Source organism: Ahaetulla prasina, chromosome 1 (assembly GCF_028640845.1).
Source record: "Ahaetulla prasina isolate Xishuangbanna chromosome 1, ASM2864084v1, whole genome shotgun sequence".
NCBI classification, from domain to species: Eukaryota; Metazoa; Chordata; class Lepidosauria; order Squamata; family Colubridae; genus Ahaetulla; species Ahaetulla prasina.
Genome location: NC_080539.1, coordinates 136,017,350 through 136,037,448, shown reverse-complemented (window position 1 = coordinate 136,037,448; position 20,099 = coordinate 136,017,350). Strand labels below are relative to the sequence as shown.

The 20,099-nt window shown below is 37.1% G+C and overlaps 1 protein-coding gene across 1 annotated transcript in view; it reads left to right on the top strand.

Moving 5' to 3' along the window:
- Nucleotides 1–20,099, top strand: part of ADGRB3 (adhesion G protein-coupled receptor B3) — a 574,188-nt gene that overhangs the window by 208,917 nt on the left and 345,172 nt on the right. Inside the window, exons 5-7 of the mRNA XM_058176574.1 lie at nt 2,022–2,186; nt 6,112–6,276; nt 12,138–12,302. Of these exons, the coding sequence (XP_058032557.1) occupies nt 2,022–2,186; nt 6,112–6,276; nt 12,138–12,302 (495 nt within the window). The remainder of the gene's footprint in view (nt 1–2,021; nt 2,187–6,111; nt 6,277–12,137; nt 12,303–20,099) is intronic.

Below are 20,099 nucleotides of genomic sequence, written 5' to 3'. Positions count from 1 at the left end.
ATTTACATATGTCTAGTGACATGAGCACCATGTTTTTCAAGGTGTAATTCAGAGAAAACAATAATAAAATACTAAAGTCTCCAGAATTTATGGCTGGAGGTAACTCAATTCCATTTATTGAGTAGGAAAACAAACTCAATAACTACTAACATTATGTTGGTTTATTTCCACACATATATTTTTCAGCTGATGTTCCTATTGATCAGTCTGGGCATCCTGAACTTTATCTGGAAAGCTATCAGTTATACTTTATTGCTAATAGACAAAGACTGCCTGACAGGTCCAAGGCTAGCAAAAAAGATCTTCTTGTTCCACCTAAATTGCATTAGCCTACACTTCTGTTTAAGTTTTAACAACTAGCTTCAAACACCTTTGTCGTGTTTCTCTTGATTGGCTCCAAATAGAACTCAGAACTTCTGTTTCATTTATAAGTTAACTAAGATAATATAAATATAAATAAAAAGAAAGCATAACTCTAAATGGGTAGCTGACATTTTAATCAAACCTTTTGTTCCTTTTTAGCAGAGTATGATACATCAGTATTATAGTATAGTATAACATAACTAAACAATCAATCAATCAATCAAAAACATGTAGATGAAGCTTTACAATATAGGACACTCCTGCCTATTGACTAAAACTCCTCGATTTAGAAAACTGGTAAGTTGGAGAGAAAAATACTTTCAACCTCTGAATAACATTTTTGTTGTGGCATTCACTCGTGAACTTTTTCCCTGCATTTTGAAAGAGTGCAAACCAGGTATACATCTATTTCTTGCTGAGACCTGATATTTGTCCCATGATAATTGGACTTACTGGTGACTCCTTTTGGCTATGTTAATTAGTTTCATAATGCAAATTCTCAGAAGTATTTGGAGCAAAATAGAAATATCAGCAATTGAGGAATAAATGTACCATTTGTATATGAATGCAAGCAAATGAAATTTAGTGTTGAAGCTGGAAATAAGAAAATAATTTATAATTTAAGCTTGATAAATAGATGAACTTTTATCATAAAGTGATATCTTAGAGTTGAACCAGTTTAGGACTATTTTATGGCACAACTTGGACATGCTTTGCACTTTTACAAAATAAAGAAAGTACATTAATTTTATTGTCATCTGCGTTTTTGAAACATTTTATTTTGGCTGGGAAAACCCAGTTTTGAAAAGTGTCATACATTAATAAATATTGAATCATCCCCTCCATTTTGCATAGCCTAGTTAAAGATCAATTAGGTCACATTTATATTAAGGTGAAACACTTGATGGGGTAAATTTCAAGCCCATCCATCTACCGGATGATAATCAATTTGCTGTAATGTTCAACGTACTGTTACCAAATACACATTATGTCATTATGGTTTTATAATATGAGATGACTATTAAGGCTATATTAAAGAAGCCTGTGTTACCAGGTGTTATTGTTCTAAGAGCACTTATATATGAATATAACTATTTATTTATTCCCAGTCATTAGTAGAAGTTATGTGTTATTAATCTATTTCAAATATAGGTGAAATACTACATCTTTGAAGCTGTTTAATGATAATATTGATACATGCCTTTCTAGAGGAAAATTTGGTTATGTGTCTAGAATTACTTTGGGGTGTAGATCTGCTGTCTTCATTGAAATTTATTAAGGTTAATGGCATTCATGAAGAAGTTGTGGGTAGTCTAGGATTCTTATAGCTCTCTACACTAGATTCAGAGGCTATGACTCTGTCCATATTTCAAAGCTATACATTCCACAGAATATTAAACTGGTCTTTCTTTGATAGCATTAACTTTGGAGTCCTGAGTTGGCTTAACGTTCAGTGTTTGAGAGAGCTTTCCTCTATCCAGTACTAGCATGCTTTCTAAAATCCATTAATCACTATTTGTAAACGGTGGGATTGCTATTCTTTCTCTATTTAATAAGGCCTCAAACTCTCAAGTAATGCCTCTTATCATTACCTCTGTTTTGAATTCATTTTGTTACTGGTGTTCTTTTCTTTTTAAAGCCTCTTTGCTTTATTACAGTACATGGAGTTTGGGAGGAATGGTCACCTTGGAGTTTGTGTTCATTCACATGTGGTCGAGGCCAAAGAACTAGGACAAGATCATGTATACCTCCTCAGTATGGGGGAAGATCGTGCGATGGACCTGAGACACAGCATAAGCCTTGCAATATTGCCCTGTGCCCTGGTGAGCATGCATAGAAAGACTGTTTTTTGCTTATGTGGTATCTCTCTCTCCCTCCCTCCCTCCCTCCCTCCCTCTATAGTGTGCTTTTGTCATTTTCTCCACTTAACAGCCTAAAAACTGCATGAAGGATTCATTACTGGAGTAAACTGGAGAATTAATTAATACGTACGGTTAAAGTTGGGCAAGCAACCTTATCTTTGTCCTGAAAACCATTTGTGCTTCTTAGACCTTAAAATTCACATGCTTGGCAATCCTTGGGAAGGCACAACAAGAACTCAAATTGAGACTCCAAGGACACAAATGTCAAGGCTTTTATCAGCTTCCACCAGATCCCTTGTCCCAAATCAATACAAATCCATCCTTGGGAAAGGAAGATAGCTAGGCATTAAATGCTCTCCAAAAAGACTAAAGGGATCCCTGGTATATGAATGAAAAATGAAAACTTGGAACAAGAATGGCTTTTTAATCCAGTAACAGTCCCTTGTGTAAAAAGATGCTATTGTCAGAAAGGCAGCTCTTTCCAGGTCTTCCTGTGCTTCCCTGGGTAGAAAGACTCATTTGTTTAGTAAACCTGCTCAGTTTGGTGCCTTCAGTAAACCATGGTTCAGCTAATCATATATTGGGAACACAGTTAGTGTATGTATGGGGAGGACTGTCAGGTGATGGAATGGCAGAAATACTTTTGAGCAATTTATAAAATAACATATAACAGAATTTCCATCAAAATCAGAAATGCCTGTAGTTTTGCACAAAGTCCCTCTTGGATCTTATATTAATTATTAAATAGATAGATTTATTAATAAATTAATTAGATTAGAGTGCACTGATTAGAGTGCAGTACTGCAGGCTACTTCTGTTGACTGCCGGCTGCCTGCAAGTTTGTGTTTTAAATCTCACCAGGCTCAAGGTTAACTTAGCCTTCCATCCTTCCGAGGTGGGTAAAATGAGGACCCAGATTGTTGGGGGCCATAGGCTGTCTCTCTGTAAACTGCTTAGAGAGGGCTGTAAAAGCACTGTAAAGCAGCATATAAATCTAACTGCTATTGCTATTGCTATTGATAACCGAAACATTGTGGTTTCTTTTTGGGGGGAAAGTAAGATTAAATAGATGTGCTGAATCTAATACCAATAATGACCATTTTAGAAATGGTCAGGTAAGGAACATCTCTTTTTTCATACTATCCAGTGTATTCTCCAGGCATATTTTTCATACTAACGTTATTTTAAAATTCTGCATTAGTCTATTTCTATCAGATATTACAAGTAATCTATATGTTAATCCATTTAGTGTGCATTAAATGTTATTCAGTTGCAGCGTTCAATGTGTTTGGATGTGAGGCATGCTACTGAAATGGAAGCAGATAACCTTTCTTGAAGGGATTCAAATTAAATGATTACTTAAGTGAAATCTATGACAATTCTGAATACTCATGTATTGATGAGTAAGATGGTTAGTTATAGCCATTATGCATCGCAGTATGGTATGAGTTTTTGGTATGAGCTGTTAGGGAGAAAATCTCATCTCTATGTTTTACTGCCCTAGTGAATTTCCCCTGAAGGAAAACAGGGTAAAATAAAGTAAAGCAGATATTTATAAGAGTGCTCTTGAAACAATGTCGTTTTAAGTAGTTAATACTATTAAGCATTAGTAGCAACAATCCCTTTAGCTTAAAAAATATCATGTGATAGAGCACCGCCATAACCATTTAACAGCGTAAGAAGACCCGAATAAAGTATAAAGAGAACAATGTTGTACAAGCCTACAGTATCAAGAAATGTTGGGTGGCCCATTAATTATTCATTTCAACCAATTTCTCAAAGTATAATCATATCTCATAAATAATGTTATGTTCTGAGTTCATCACTTAGCTTGTCACCTTTCTTGTAATATCATTCCACAATGGCATTGAACTAGGAATAAATGACAGCTGATGTTTATAAGATGTCACCTTTGTATAAAGCTGCAAAATAGACTTAATAGATACATCCATTTGGACAGGTTTTTTTTTAGTTTTCTAGTCAGTGAAAGTAGTACTTACGCCACCATATATGTCTATGGTCTTGGTTATTTGGGAAACCTTCTTAATTGATAATTGAAGCCTGCATTCACATAGTTACTATTGTTTTCTATTATTTTATAATGAAAATGCACTTGCAAGGATGAGAACCAGAGATTAAGATGTATCTTACCACTATATGGTCTGCCTGTATTTCTCATAATTCTCTTTTCAGAATAATACTGTGTAAACTGCATGAGCCTTTCCACTTATCCAGAGTTATTATGTCCAACCACTTAAATCTCCGTTATTAACATAAATGAGGAAGGAGCTTAGTATTTGGATAAAGTGCAAATATTTTATATCTTTGAGTAAATACCACATTTTAACTTGTTCCCATGTCATATTTCTTACTGGAAATGGCATTTGCAATTGTAATACAAATATACTTTCAGGCCATCTAATCATATTTTGCTTTATTGTACCTGAAAGAGCATCTTACCTTAATTTTGTCCAATAGGGGATCAGTGACATGCTTCATACATACTGTACTTCATTTAGAAATTTTTTTTTAAAAGTTCCAGAACTGCTTAGAGGTACTCCTTAGGCTATATGCTTCATACCAAAGGCTTGATTTATGGCAAGGGGCCAAAATAGATTTACTTAGGGGTTTAATCAGTGGCAACATCAAGTGCCACTGATTAAATCCCTAAGTAAATCTATTTTGACCCCTTGCCATAAATCAAATCTTTGGTATGAGACATTGCCCACCCTATGCTTAGGTAGATGTGTAGCTCAGGACAGAGGCTCTTGTGCTTTTCATATAGGGAGCTGGGGAACAAGCAATGATTTTCTTGTCATATTGAAAATATACTCTTGATGCCTCTGCTGGCTGTTTCATTGGTGTTGGATAGTGTAATCTGCTTCATCCAGAGCATCCCGTTTACTTGTCAGTCTGGAATATAATTGTTGAATGGGAAGTTATAAATTGCAAGGTACAAATGCTGTGCAGTACTTCAGTTTAGATTCAGAAGAGATACCATAAAACAAGCGGGAGCATGAACAAAACACTTGCCTGTGAAAACAGATGTAATGTCTTTAATATGTCTCAAACAGATGCTGTATTCACAATCCTGGACTTTCTAAAGCATGTCTTCTGAATTAAATCTAAAACATAGCCCATCCCTCTGAAGAGATACTTGGCTATCGCTTCTGATAAGAAGTGAATAAGAAAGGACTCCTACACCTATAAGACACCACAAACCAAAAGTAGCATCTAAATGAAGTAGAGGCTGGAAAATGTTAAGTGATTGTATGTAGCGCCAGTTTAGGAATGAGTTCCAGTCCCAAGGTCTGCTCTTAAATTGCATTTGTACAGAAACCGGGACAATATTATTGCATAGTACTATACAAGTAGTACTGTATAATGAACTCGAACCATTGTGTATTTAGCCTGAAATACTGTGTATTTAATTCAAATTTTTCTACAATAAATTCCATTCTTAACTATGGGTCATCAGTAAACAGGGCATTCTAAACCCTGGAGACTATCGGTACCCTTTACAGGTTATGAATTAAATTATCTAGAACAATGCCCCACAACCTTTTTGGCAGCAATTCCATGGGGACCAGTTCCATGGGGAGAGGTTTTTCTACCGTCCAGAGGGGACGTGGTTTTATGTGCTGCCTGCATCCTGCGCATTGTTTGTTTGCTGGCATGCTGCGGAATGGTGCCAGTCCCTGATCTAGAACAAAGTTATCATTATCATCAATAAATATGAATAAACATTAAACTCACAATATAAAAAAGCCCTGCTGTGCTCAGTTCCAAATGTAAATCTAAAATGAACAAGTTATACTCAGAGTAGAAACTCTTTGGGCCCTATAAGGCAAATGGATTTCATTTCTATTTTTCTCTGTTGCAATAGTTGACGGACAGTGGCAAGAGTGGAGTACTTGGAGTCAATGCTCGGTGACCTGCTCCAATGGCACGCAGCAGAGAAGTCGACAATGCACAGCAGCAGCTCACGGAGGCTCTGAGTGCAGAGGTCCATGGGCAGAAAGCAGGGAATGTTACAACTCTGAATGTACAGGTACATTACATTCTCTCAATCCCTTCTTACATGGTGGTGGGAAAAGATTTACTATTCTTCTTTATTCTTTTAACAGTCTAGGATGCCGGAGAGGCTGAGAAATATTGTTGGGGGTACAAGAGATGTTCTTGAGGGGTACAAGATTATCTAGTATGCTTTTGAGCAATTTCTAACCTGTGATCTAGGCAATTGAACTTGGCCTTCTGTTCCTGTAGTCTAATATATCATTCTTACCATCCTTGGCTAAAAAAGTTGCTTCATGTTTAATACATGGCAACACCATTCCCCCCCCCTTCTGCTCATTTGTATTCATTTTTAGAGGAGTGGAAATAGTAAACATAAAATCATTCTCAGCCCAACTCACCTCACAGGGTTGTTGTGGTGGGGCAAATAGGAAGAGGAAGCTATGTTGGATATGTTCATCAGCTTGAGTTATTTGTAAGAATAATAAAGGTGGGACACGAATGAATGAATGAATGAATGAATGAATGAAGAACAGTCTTAAAATAATGGAAGGGGAATGACAAATTATAGGGCCTGAATTTAAGAATGTTTCAACAAAATCCATAATAATGAAATGCCTCATTTTGATTAGAGTGCAGTTTGAGATATCAAATATGCATCTGCTGCAAAACCTTGTGGACACAGATACCTTGGTATAGTTATCCATCAGATGATATCTTGTTTAGATTACTCTGAAGAAATAAAAAAAATGCAATCCAAAAATTACTACTGTACAACTCCAAACAATGATTAGGCTGGCTAACTCTGCAGTGCTGAAAACATATATATCATCAAAGTTAAAGTGGTTGTATTGGCTCTTGGTCCTCCTTTGGGCATACTTGAAAAACTCTCATCTTCTAAAGCCCTAAGTGATTTATTAAGACTAATTTATAGCAGGGAGCAGCACCAAGCTGGCCTCAGCTAACCATGAGGAAAGTTTAGCACAGTCTGACTTGATTAGGTTTTGAAAGGGAGGCTATCACTCTAGGACTGTAGACCAGGCTGAGAATTTGGGGGGGGGGGGGGAAGAAATCCAAAAGGAACACAGAATAAACCTCCTCCATATTGTTGCCAACCCAACAACATGGATATGTCCTTGTTGTCACCAGGTTAAATTTAAGAGAGATTTCCCTTTTCCCATATATAAGCTGCTTCCTTTTTGTTGTTGCTTCTTTACAGTTTAATGTTGTTTATAGCAGCTTCAAAATCATCTTCTGCATGAGATAAAGACTGATTTTTTAAAGAAGAAAATGTATAGGAAAAAATTCTATTTACCACTTCTTGGGTTATTGAAGGCTACTCCTATATATTTATATCTATATATTTATAGAACTTTTATAAAAAGAAAAAGAATATTAAAAAATGAAAGATATATTTAAGCAACTCTCATTTTCTACATGCAATCATACCTGTCCAAGAAGAAATGTAGGCTGAAGTTTAATTTGTTAAGGGAATCATTTTGTAATGACAGTATATTACTGAAGAATGGCTCAGTATTACAAAGTTCAGAAATTTTAAATGCTCTTTCTGGAATGTCTCTTAATCCTGCTTTTAATTGGTCTTTAAAAGAATTATTGCATAATAAGCAAAGGAGATGAGAAATGCAATTTTAAATTACCATAATTTAAAAATTTTAATACTTGCATTTTGCTAAATATTTCCAATATTGTCAAAATAATTTTCCTTCTCCTAATTCTAGCAACCTGGTTAGTTAAGATTTCTGTTTATTTGTTTCCATTCATTTTTTTAAAAAAGTCATGTTTTTCAAACACTTATTTTCTCCATACAATTTACATGTAATCTACCCTTTTTAATTAACTTGTTTGCATTATGAATAACTTCATGTAGCTTCACTTCAATTTCTTTTGCTTTAAATTTGTAACAAGTCTTATGGCAGTCAAATGAATAAATTCCATTTTGATAATGTACTTTCTGGTTTTGGCTAAGGTGAAAAACATTTAATTCCAGAATGTCTTTGCTGAACAGTTTATAAACTGTTAGGGTTAGGGTTAGGGTTAGGGTTAGGGTTAGGGTTATATAAACTTATATAAATAAGTTCAGCAGATAAAAAAATCTTGGCTAGACTAGTTAATTTGAGACATGTTATAGCAGTACATTTATATTTTACTAGCATTTACCATCTCTTTCTCTCTCGGTCTTCCTCCACCACTTTCTATATAGTTTTTTACTGCTACTTTTTTTTTTTTTTACTTTCAAAATTGCACATATACCTGACCTAAATTTCCTTGCTGCAGATTTAAGTTCAGCACAAAGCTAGGCTTCCAGAATCTTACCTGTCAGAAAAGGAAGCATTTTGCCAGTTGCTTTTATTCCGATGCTTTTATTTGTAGTAAATCCTCTTGTCTGAGATTTTAGGATTGTCGGTTTATTAAAGGAAGTATAGAAGGAGCAGCCTGTATGGAGCAGAGAGAATTAAGCACATTTGGATCACTCCATAATATGTAAGGAGGAAAGAAAGGGATTTGAGGAATGCAATATATGAAATCCCCTAAGGAGAGGGATCTATGCCAGCTCTCTCCTTTTCTTCCACTATCTTCTCTTATTTATGTGTTTTTTTGGCAAGTCTGAGTTGAATTTTTCCTCTCTCTCACTAGCACTAGAGAAGGATCAGTACAAAAGACTGCATAGAGGAAACATCTGGGGATTACAACTATTGCTTTTACAGGCTTGTTTTTTTCATCTTCCATTCTAAGTTAGAAATGTATTCAAGTCAGCTCTTAGTAACTTGTCAGGTTGTGATCACACTTAAAAACTGAAGATGGGCAGAACAGCAGAGGCAGGAATAGCAGCTTCCTTTTAAGCCTGCTTTCCAATTGCCTCTACCAAGGACGGAGAAGGTTAATTTGGAACCATGTCAGATAGTGCAAGTTCAAGCAACTGATGCATCTTAATCCTGCGAAAACCTGCAAGATTTTAATTTGGAAACTACATAAGAACTTACGTTTCACTTAATTTAATCAGAATTTACATTTAAGAGCCGCTGTGGTGCAGTGGTTAGAATACAATATTGCAGGCTAACTCTGCCGACTGTCAGGAGTTCAATTCTCATCAGGCTCAAGGTTGACTCAGCCTTCCATCCTTCCGAGGTCGGTAAAATGAGGACCCAGATTGTTGGGGGCAAGATGCTGACTCTGTAAACTGCTTAGAGAGGGCTTTATGGAGCGGTATATAAGTCTAAGTGCTATTGCTATTTAAACGATGGTTTTATAACAATTATTATTCTAAACATTTTTTTAAGCATTCTACCCAATAATCTATTGTTTTCTACATTTCCTCTCCAAATACCCAGATTTAAAACTCTCACAGTGATAGCTGTAGTACATAACAAAGATGCCTAATCCAAAGGGAAAACATTAGTCTGAGATCATGTCAGTTTGCTTAAAAATGCAGGCAGAACAAAATTCTCTCACGTTGGTACTCACATTGTTTATGTGCTGCTCTGAATAATATATGTTGACCTAAGCAACGTGAAAAGGGATCTTTGGGTGGGTGTTGGTTCCTTTGAAGACAGAGAGTGGTTTGAAAAGCAAATCTCCCATGTCCTCAAACTGCAAAAAGAGGTGGAGCAAACTGAAAAAGCCACTCTATCGATGGGGATATTTTGAATTCGCTGATGTGGAATTTATAAGGGCCTGCGAGGAGTTTGGCCCTCTGCTTTTTACATAATATCCTGAGGTGATGGTGAACTACAGCAGTGTGCAGCATCCTTTACAAAGATTCCTTGCTTTCAGTGTTGCTTTCTGTCAGCTTCGTTATCTTATCGGTATAAGGTGGATCATCTTTTTATCAGCTGCAGTTACACAGACATTTATGTGAAAATAGCAGCTTTAAAGTAAACAGCATAAAACTGCACTTGAACAAAATCCTGTGTGAGGTGATGGGAGAATGCCAGGACATAGCTCCTCCTCTTCAGTCAGTTGAGTGGGGACACCTTCAACTGACTGAAACCTTCGATTGACAGCTTCATTATAATGTTATAATGTCAGGAGTGGATGAAAGGGAGTCTTTAGCTGATTGACATGCCTGCGGCAGGCATTTCTCAAAACTGACGCTTTCCCGTTGTTCAGCGACAAGACATCTCGGCAAAAATTGCTGGAAACGTCTGGGTGCCATAGTGGCAATCACTACAGCAGCAGCACCTCCCCTTCCCCATATAGAAACCAGTTTTTCCTCTTAGCATTGGCAGGTAGAGGGCAGCACAACATCATCTTAACTGGCCCCCTATCAACTTCCAGGGATTAAGACTGCACTGCTAAATGCCATCTGAATAGTAGTATTTTTAATGTTGCCTCGCTTGCTTTTAGGCGAGTTTAATGTGCTACTGATTTTCTAAAGTTTTATTTTATTATTTTATTTTATTATTTCACTATTTATCAATTAAGGACAGCTGCTATTCAGAACTGAACTGAAGGGAAGGGCAAAAATCTATGAAAACTGCCTCCTATTGAGGATATTAAAAAAAAAATCCATCATATGACACATTTCAAGAATAGTTATTTACTGCAAAGTCATAATTCTTCCAAGGATTAGAAACTGTTTATTAATGAAGCTTTTTTTTTAATGGAAGAATTACTTGGGTGATATTTGAAAGGTTAAGTTGATGGGAATTGTTCTGTAAACTGAAGCCAAAGTGGCAAATGAGAATCCTTTTTTTCTATCATTAAAGTGGAAAGATACTTTCCTAGTCTCTTTTTATTTGATTTGGTAGTATTAATAAAAAATATAGTGAGAAATTTATAGTGGATGAACACAAGAGATATTGCTGAATATATAAAAATAAATTGTTTGCATTATACTACAACATTACAATAGCTGTGTAAATGAAAACTGGCGATTATATATTTATATGTTACAATCACACTGTGAAAATGAGGCTGCCCTGAATATATGTTTACAGTGCAATCCAATGCATGCCTATTTAAGAATAACTTCTACTGAATTCAGTGGGATTTGTTCCCAGTCACTGTATTTTTTTCAACCATAGCCACCTCTCTTTGCTCTTACAATATGGACAACACTACAGTAGTGGCCAAAATTATGGAAACCTTTTGGAAAAAGTGTATTTTTAAGGTTTGATGGCTAATAACACCACTTTTTTTGGAGTTTCAAGATAATCATACTCCACTGCTGGAATGGCCTGGGAATAGCCCAGACCTTAACCCAATTGAAAATCTATGGAGCCGAAACTTCTGAGTCACAAGCGACCCAGCAGTAAAATCCAGTTAATAGAAGCAATCATTCAATCTTGGTTTCACATTATAACAGCCGCAGAACTAAAAGACTTCGTTCACTCCATGGGAAGACGTTAATAAGGCCATAACTCATGCTAAAGGTTACCCAACTAAGTATTAACTGACATGGTGATAATTTTTGTATATCTCGTTTTTTCTATGGTGATAATTTTTGTATATCTCATTTCACTTTTCTTCTTTATAACTGCTATTCTAATACCAATCCTTCATAAAAGTTATTGCATGACATTCTTGATTAAATTATCTTTCCATTGATATATAATTTTATGGTACTACTTGAAAAAAAAAAGAGTGGTGTTATTAGCTAGTTTTAGAAAATACACTTTTCCCAAACGGTTTCCACAATTTTGGCCACTACTGTATATTGTATTTAAGTTTATTTACCAGATAGATTCAAGCAAACTGCTCTCTCTCACCCACTGAACTGAAATATATGCTTAACTTTGGCTACCTTCTGCCCATTCTGGATATTTTCTCAACTAACTTTCTTTTTTAAATGGCTGCTTTACCCATTTCGGTGGGTTTGTTTGTAAAAGCTGATGTTGTGGAATCTAACTATTATATATATATATATATTCTCTTCAGCTAATGGTCAGTGGAATCACTGGGGCCACTGGAGTGGGTGTTCCAAGTCTTGTGATGGTGGCTGGGAGAAGAGAATAAGGATATGCCAAGGTGCAGCTACTACTGGGCAACAGTGTGAAGGAAGCGGAGATGAGGTTAGACGGTGTAGTGAACAGCGATGCCCAGGTAAGTAGCAGGTATGTGTAGAGTGTAGTTCAATATGGCTTTCAGGTTTAACATAATCACACCTAGGACTTAAAATAATGATGAATTGAAATTCAATTGAGCCCTGTTCTTTTTTAGTATACATCTAATAGACAAAAATCTTACCCAATTAAAATTATAATCTTCTAACTGAATAGATATGGGCTTCTCTAAATCTTTTATTCCTTCCCCCATACAGTTCATGACTACACAGTCTCTTATTTTGGACTTCTGGAGTGTGCTGCCTCTTCCTTGGGAAGCCACTGTAGGAGAAGAGCAGGCAGAACTGACGGTGGACTAAAATATGTCATCAGTTTAGAATGCTTGCGTTGCTTGCAAGAAACCCCCAAACAGCCCTCCTTGAATTCCATTGACTCTTATCTAGCACTAATTTAGTGCTGGCAATTAGTTGACCGGATTGTTGTGCATAGGCTTCAATAAATCATTTATGCTGCAACCTACACAAATGCTCCTGATTCTTTGCACCTGACAGTCATGGTGCAATTGCTGAGATGCCTCCCAAGTAGTAGAATAGTAGAACCTAGAAATTTGAAGGTTTCTAATGCTGATACTGTGTTGTCTAGTATTGTGAGAGGTGGAAGTATGGAAGGGTTTCTCCTAAAGTCTACCACCATTTCTACGGTTTTGAGTGTGTTCAGTTCCAGATTGTTCTGGTCGCACCACAAGGCTAGTCGTTCAATCTCCCATCTGTATGTGGATTCATCATTGTCTCGAATGAGATACATAACTAAGGCTATGCAGGTAGTGAAATAGGCTATATCTGTATATTTCTCCTCCCTTTCTAACCTTTCTCCTTGTTGAAATCACATGAAGTCCTGGAAAGTCTGTGCTAGACATTAAGCAACCATCAATCTAAAATCAGCATAAGTTACAAAAGGTGCTAAAGCCTTTGGAGAACCTTATGAGAAACTTGCACAGTCAGAATTATTCCACAGTTTAATTGTCCAGTGGATCCTGCAGCTGCATGTTCATGATCTCTTATCCTAATTTTACTGCTATAAAGCTTGATTTGAAACAATACATAAATTAATGGGATAATCAGCCGTGATAGAGATCAGAGCTGCAAAGTGAAATGAGAGAAAGAGCCTAATCTCACTCTGCTCTTTCATGGTACAAACCTTCTCCATACAAAGTCAACATTATGGGAATGCAAAAGATATATGTGGTCCCTCAGACATGGCTGTTCCAATAGAATTGGGGATCAAACATCTATCAATTGTTGATTAAACCACTTCTGGAGATAGATAGATAGATAGATAGATAGATAGATAGATAGATAGATAGATAGATAGATAGATAGATAGATAGATAGATAGATAGATGTAGATGTAGATGTAGATGTAGATGTAGATGTAGATGTAGATGTAGATATATAGATATAGATATATAGATATAGATATAGATATATAGATATATATTTACCATACTAGCAAATCAATGCAAATCCACAGCATTGTATGAAATGGTCAACAATAAAACATTTGAAATCCATCCGAATATCTCCAACAATTGTACCTCTAGCTTCTCCTTTAAATGGCTTTTATCTCAGAGATATTTACAGCAATAAAAATGTAATTACATATGCAGATATGGTTTGCTCAGATTCTATGAATAAATTAAAAACACAGCAAGAACTCCTTAGTGTAAGTTGGAATATACCATGGCTCATGTATTTTCAAATTGTCAGAAGAATAAAATCAAATCTCAAGAATGAAGGAGGAATTCCCGCCCCCCAGAAGTTTATTATCAGAGAACTACCGTCTTCAGCTGCCCATTTCTATGTTGCCTCCTCTTTACTCCATCTCATTGCTCAAGGTTGGTGGCAACAAGAAAGCATGTTGAAGAATATTGAAAAGCCTTTTTCTTAGTTCAGGTACAAATACTGTAGGTGACTACAGCTTCATTGTGATTCCGAGCCCTCAAGCTAGGAATAGAGCTCTTTCATTTGCAAATCAATCTCTAACTCAGAGATAGGCAATCTGATGTCCTTCAGATATTTTAGGATATTATATCTAATTAACTGGTTGGGGATTATAAAAATCATACTGCAACATATGGTTGAAGCCTTAGATTGCCTCTTCTTGCCTAGGTGATCAATAAAAGCACAATTGGAGGGTAAGTGATTTACTGCACAATATCCAAAACAGAGCGAATTTTGACATGTTTGGTCAGTCAAGCACTCCATCAGGTCTCTTGTGATTGAGACACAGCTGTGACAGAGAACTGCTATCCCCTATAGCTCCAGTTCCATGTAGTTAATACCTGATCCTTGTCTGCATGCCATGGTTCTTCCCGGGTATAGGAGATTGCTTAATATGAGGTGGCTCACCTTGGATGAGAATGTAAAGAAACCCAAATACCATAAGGCTATCTAAACCAATGTAACAAATAAGCAAACATTTGATCAAGTCTGGATCACCACCCATGGGGGAAGGGCAAACTTCTATCATGGGATAAGACTCCTCCATTGTTTATTCAACTGTACTTATTGGAGGATGCTCTGTGGAAAGCAAATGAAGACTTACAGAGAGAGCAAAGAATTAGCAATGATATATAGGAGATATATTCCCTAATCCTGGAGTTTTAGAACAGGAACACACTTCCTTTTCCTAAAAGCAACCTTTGGAGTGAAGAAGGAGCCTGTACCCTATCCACAATAGGTTGATCAAAAACATAAACTAAATCTGATTTAATTTTAATTGCCTTTAAGTATATCTATTAAAATTAATTAAATGTTTTCTACTCTATTATTTTGATATATTGTTCCATCAAAAATTATTATTTGAGAGGTCTGGCAGTTTGCACTCCAAAGCTTAAAAGAAGATCCAAAGCTTAGGGAGATATAGATTTTTTTGTCCCTTTTCAGTGTTTGGTCTCCTTGCTTGTTTATGCGTATTAAAGCCAGTTTTCTTTCTGATCTTGAAAATCTGTCCAGTTCAGGAAATACTGCATGTACAGGAACCCAATGTTTCTGCAAAGCATTTCCCCATGCTTTAATTTTTGCTCATTTTGTTCTTAGAGGATGCATTCTGAGGCTACCCTCTGCCCTAGGTTTTCAGTCAGCTTTATATCATTGAAAACACACTAGTTCACTCTTGCCCTCATGCTAAGCTACAAGAAACATAATAGAAAAGGGTTGACAAGGTCAGAGCATGCAACTCTTGATTAAGAACAAGAGGCTTCTGTAGAAGAGTCTTCTGTAGACTGACTTCCCTGACTTCTGTGCTCCAGGCATATTTCCCACTGGTGATGAGTAGCCCTTGGAGACTGCAGCAGATTCTTTGCAATGCTGACAGCTTGTTGCTCTCCATGCATAAAACTTGTAACTGGAAAGTATTTATGAATGTTTGGAGCAGAGATGAGATGGATGTAGGTGGCAACTGTAGTTTGTTCCCTGTTTGGGGGCTATAGAGTACCAAGGAAAAGATTTTACAGCAATAGAAGAAGAAGAAGTCACCATATTTATATATGAGAAAGTGTAAGTGGAAAGGCATAGTGAAGACAGTTGTATCAGTTTTGGTTTGTTGGTTTGTGTCAGTTTTGGTTCATACTGTACCTTTCTCTTCACTACCTCCTTGCTCTTTCCTGGCACATTAGATCCTTGGAATGGAATTGGGTGCATAGTTTTGGAAGTGACAAGGCAAAATTCTTCTAAGGCAGGGGTGTCCAAACTTGGCAACTTTAAGACTTGTGGACTTCAACTCCCAAAATTCCTCAGCCAGCAAACCTGAGAGTTGAAGTCCACAAGACTTAAAGTTGCCAAGTTTGGACACCCCTGTTCTAAGGCTTCTAAAGTCCTCAAATTCTTATTTATATTTTGGAAAGAGTCTCTTTTATGCCAACTGCTGCATTTGGGAGAAATGTGCAATGAAGCCCCCACCCATTCCCAAGTGTGAGTTCACAGTATGAACCCAAGAAGACCTAATTCTTTGCTCTGCTCTATAATGCTACCTGTATGTAGTATAATTACTACCTGTAGTAAATGATTACTTATATACTAATGGCAATGTGTTATAAATGCTGAATTGCACATATTTTTAAATAATATTTTATTGTCAGTTTGGTCATTTTAAATATCAATAATCTGTATACTCAATATCAGTATATTCAGTATACTATATATCAGATATACATTATACCAGTGATGGCTAACCCTTTTGTTGTTGTGTGCCGAAAGCATGTGCAAAAGTGCACCCGCGCACCCATACCCATAATGCAATGCATGCATGACCCCCCCGTGCTCCCCCACGCTCCCCCGTGCCCCATTTTGAGCCTAGTAGGCCTCCCTGCACTTATAACCCATAATTCAATGCACACACGACCCCCCCATGCACGCCCTGCCCACCTGCGCATGCACATGTGATCCACCCGCGCTCCCCACCCACTGCACATGCGCGGCAGAGACCCAAAAATCAGCTGGCTGGCAGGAGGCACGCACGCACGCATGCACAGTGGAGCTGAGCTGGGGTGATGGCTCACGTGCCCGCAGAGAGGGCGCTGCGGGCACGTGCCATAGGTGCCATAGGTTCGCCATCATGGCACTATACTGTATTATCTCTGTTTATGGTGCATGTCATGCCTGGAACAAAGAAGTAAGGTCTGAACAAATTCACTCTCTGGAAGCCATAAGGATACCCCCAAATTCAGAAAGTTAAATTAGACATTGGATTGCCTCTCCTCCCTCTTTTCCAGCCTTGAAGTTGGAAGTCTGCTGAACGTTGGGAAAAAATTCAATTTTCAGAATCTAGACCTTCTGAAATATATCTGCTGTCATGCCCAGATAGCATCACCCCATGTGAAGAAAATCAGAAAAAATAAGGGTCCAACATAATTCCAGACTGAATATAGTCATTTTAGCTCATAGCTATTTTGCATATAATTCTTGAGAGAGTATTGCATATGTAAATAATGTCTCAAATCAAGTATGACTTTTGATTACAGAAACAAAGCCCTATAATTTCCTTGGCAATCCTAATGAAGTTCTGTACCCTGGTTTTCTTTAGGAATTATAAAAACTGAATTTCTGGAAAGGTATTTTTGGTGATCTCTTATCCAAGCAGTAATCAGGATTGAAATTCCATATGTTGTCTTCAAGAAGAGCCAAGTTTGCTAGGTCTCACTGCTTACTGGCAGGCAGTCAATGGCTCTCCTGTTTTACTTCTGGACATTTTTTTGGTAGAAAGTCCCTTTCAGTATCTCATTACCTCTAATTTAAAATAACAGATGACTGTCAGGGCTTATTTACTGATATATTAATTCCAGCTCCAAATTCAAGTAGAAGCACACTTCTTTTATAGTTAGGTGTGATGCTACTGGTACAATATCTCCTGTGATCTTACAGACTAGCAATATTTGAAATGAGCATAAATTAAGGATCTATCCGCCTTAAAGATGTACATTTGTTGGCAATTGTGAGCAGCATGTCATGATTTATAATTATCATATAGTTAAATCTCTTTGATCTTACAAGAAATTTTGTCATGCTTATCAGCTTTGTGCATAAGGCCAGTAACATATAATCATTGCTGTTTTGATAGCTGGTGAAGGAGAATAATTGAAGGAAAATAATCTAAGATTACACTGTGCCAATTCAGAGGATTCTTTCAGGCATAAAAGCCCTGATGAAGACACGAATGCTTGGCATGCAAAATGGCAATTCCTTCTACAATTTGTCAGGGACAGAAGTGACTGTGTATCCCCAGGATATAAGCTCTAGAAGAGCTATGCCCTTGCATTGACTTAAGAAATAGACTGCTAGGCTCTGGAGTCAGCTAAACAATTGCTCAAATTAATTTGACGGAATTGTTTGTCACAACATGGAACAGCTCCTTCTGTGTGCAAAAGGGAAAAACTGAAAATGGATAATTGTCTGTTGTGAGGCTAAGCTGAATAAGACTTGGAAAAAGGTTTTCTAAATGCTGTAAAAATAAGAACAAATCACATACAACAGCCTAAAGTTTTTACCTCCATATCCACCCCCAGTAAATAAATAAATATATATATATATACTTTGTGGCTTTGTGGTCGTGCTACATCTTCATAGTGTCAGTCTGCTGCATGTATGGATTGGAGGGGTTTGAAATGGCTAATGTTGCAGCTGCGGTCTGGCTTCTGGTCCTTGGTCGTGCTTCCTGATCAGTGTGGGTTTGGGTGTGCTTTCTGGGTGGATGTGTGGTGGTGACATCCTGTGTGGACCTCGTGAGTGTGGGTCTGGTGTCATTCCTCGTGTTAGGGACACGTTTGTCAATAAGGGCAGGTTTCCAAATGGCTGGTAGGCGGGAGGTATCATCTCGTTTGTTCATGCTGTGTGGGCGTTTTTCTATCTCGATGGCTTCTCTGATTATTCTGTTGTTAAAGTGTTAAAGCCATTTGGAAACCTGCCCTTATTGACAAACGTGTCCCTAACACGAGGAATGACACCAGACCCACACTCACGAGGTCCACACAGGATGTCACCACCACACATCCACCCAGAAAGCACACCCAAACCCACACTGATCAGGAAGCACGACCAAGGACCAGAAGCCAGACCGCAGCTGCAACTTAGCCATTTCAAACCCCTCCAATCCATACATGCAGCAGACTGACACCCACTACGAAGATGTAGCACGACCACGAACACGAAGCCAAACAGCAGCAGTGCAGCTCACTAGCTCAGATCCCCCTGCAACTCAGACTAATTTGAGCACAACCAAGCCCCCACCCAAACAGGACACACCCCCAGCCAATCAGAGCACAAAAAAACCCACATCCAATCAGAGCACAGCCAAGCTCCCACCCAATCAGTTCAAACCCCCACTAGCAGTTAAAAAGGAAGAAACAGCTGCAATCACACATTGCTCCCAGAAGCACGAAGCTGAAACCTGAAGATGACAAATGAGACTTCGTCGAAACGTCGCCAAGACACTTCCAATTTTACGCGGGAGAAAACCCGAATAACCAAAGACCTACATATATATATATATATATATATATATATATATATATATATATATATATATATATGTATATATGTATATATGTATATATATACATATATATATAAAATTAATATTTCTGGTGTAGTCAAAATATTCTATTAATTTTATGGAGATTTAAAAAAATATTTAGATCTATTCTAATTTTGATTAAAAAACAACTTTAGGTTAAGGAAAGGGCAAGATACCATATTCCATAGTTATCATTTTCACCAATAAAACAGAAATATTTGTGATTTGATCATTGTCTGATGATTAAATTGCTTTAAATAAGGTGGGTCCAACCTGTGGAACACAGGTTGCATGTGGCCCAGGGCAGCTAATACTGCAGCCCCACAAAATCGAAAACTTTTAACTTTATTATGTTTATTATATTTATACACTGTACATTAATTATATTATATATTTTATATGCAGCCCAAGACAATTCCTCTTCTCTCAATGTGGCTCAGGCAAGTCAAAAGGTTGGACAACCATGGCTTACATATTGAACCAAAGATGAAAGTTCATCTTCACTTTTCTAAAAGTAGAGCAATGATTTCATTTTGGGGGAAAAAAGTGTCATTTTAAGAGTAAAAGATCAAATAACAGAAAAAGGGGCTTTCTAAAAAGAAAAAAAATGCTGACATATATACTAGTGACAACCATAAATCTGAAAATTGTGTACACAAGCATTCTTGTTTATTTGTTAGACTTGTACCTATATCTGACAACAAACAACAACATAAAAGCCATTCATTTATTTAATGTATAACATCTACAGAGGTCCTGCAAGGTATAG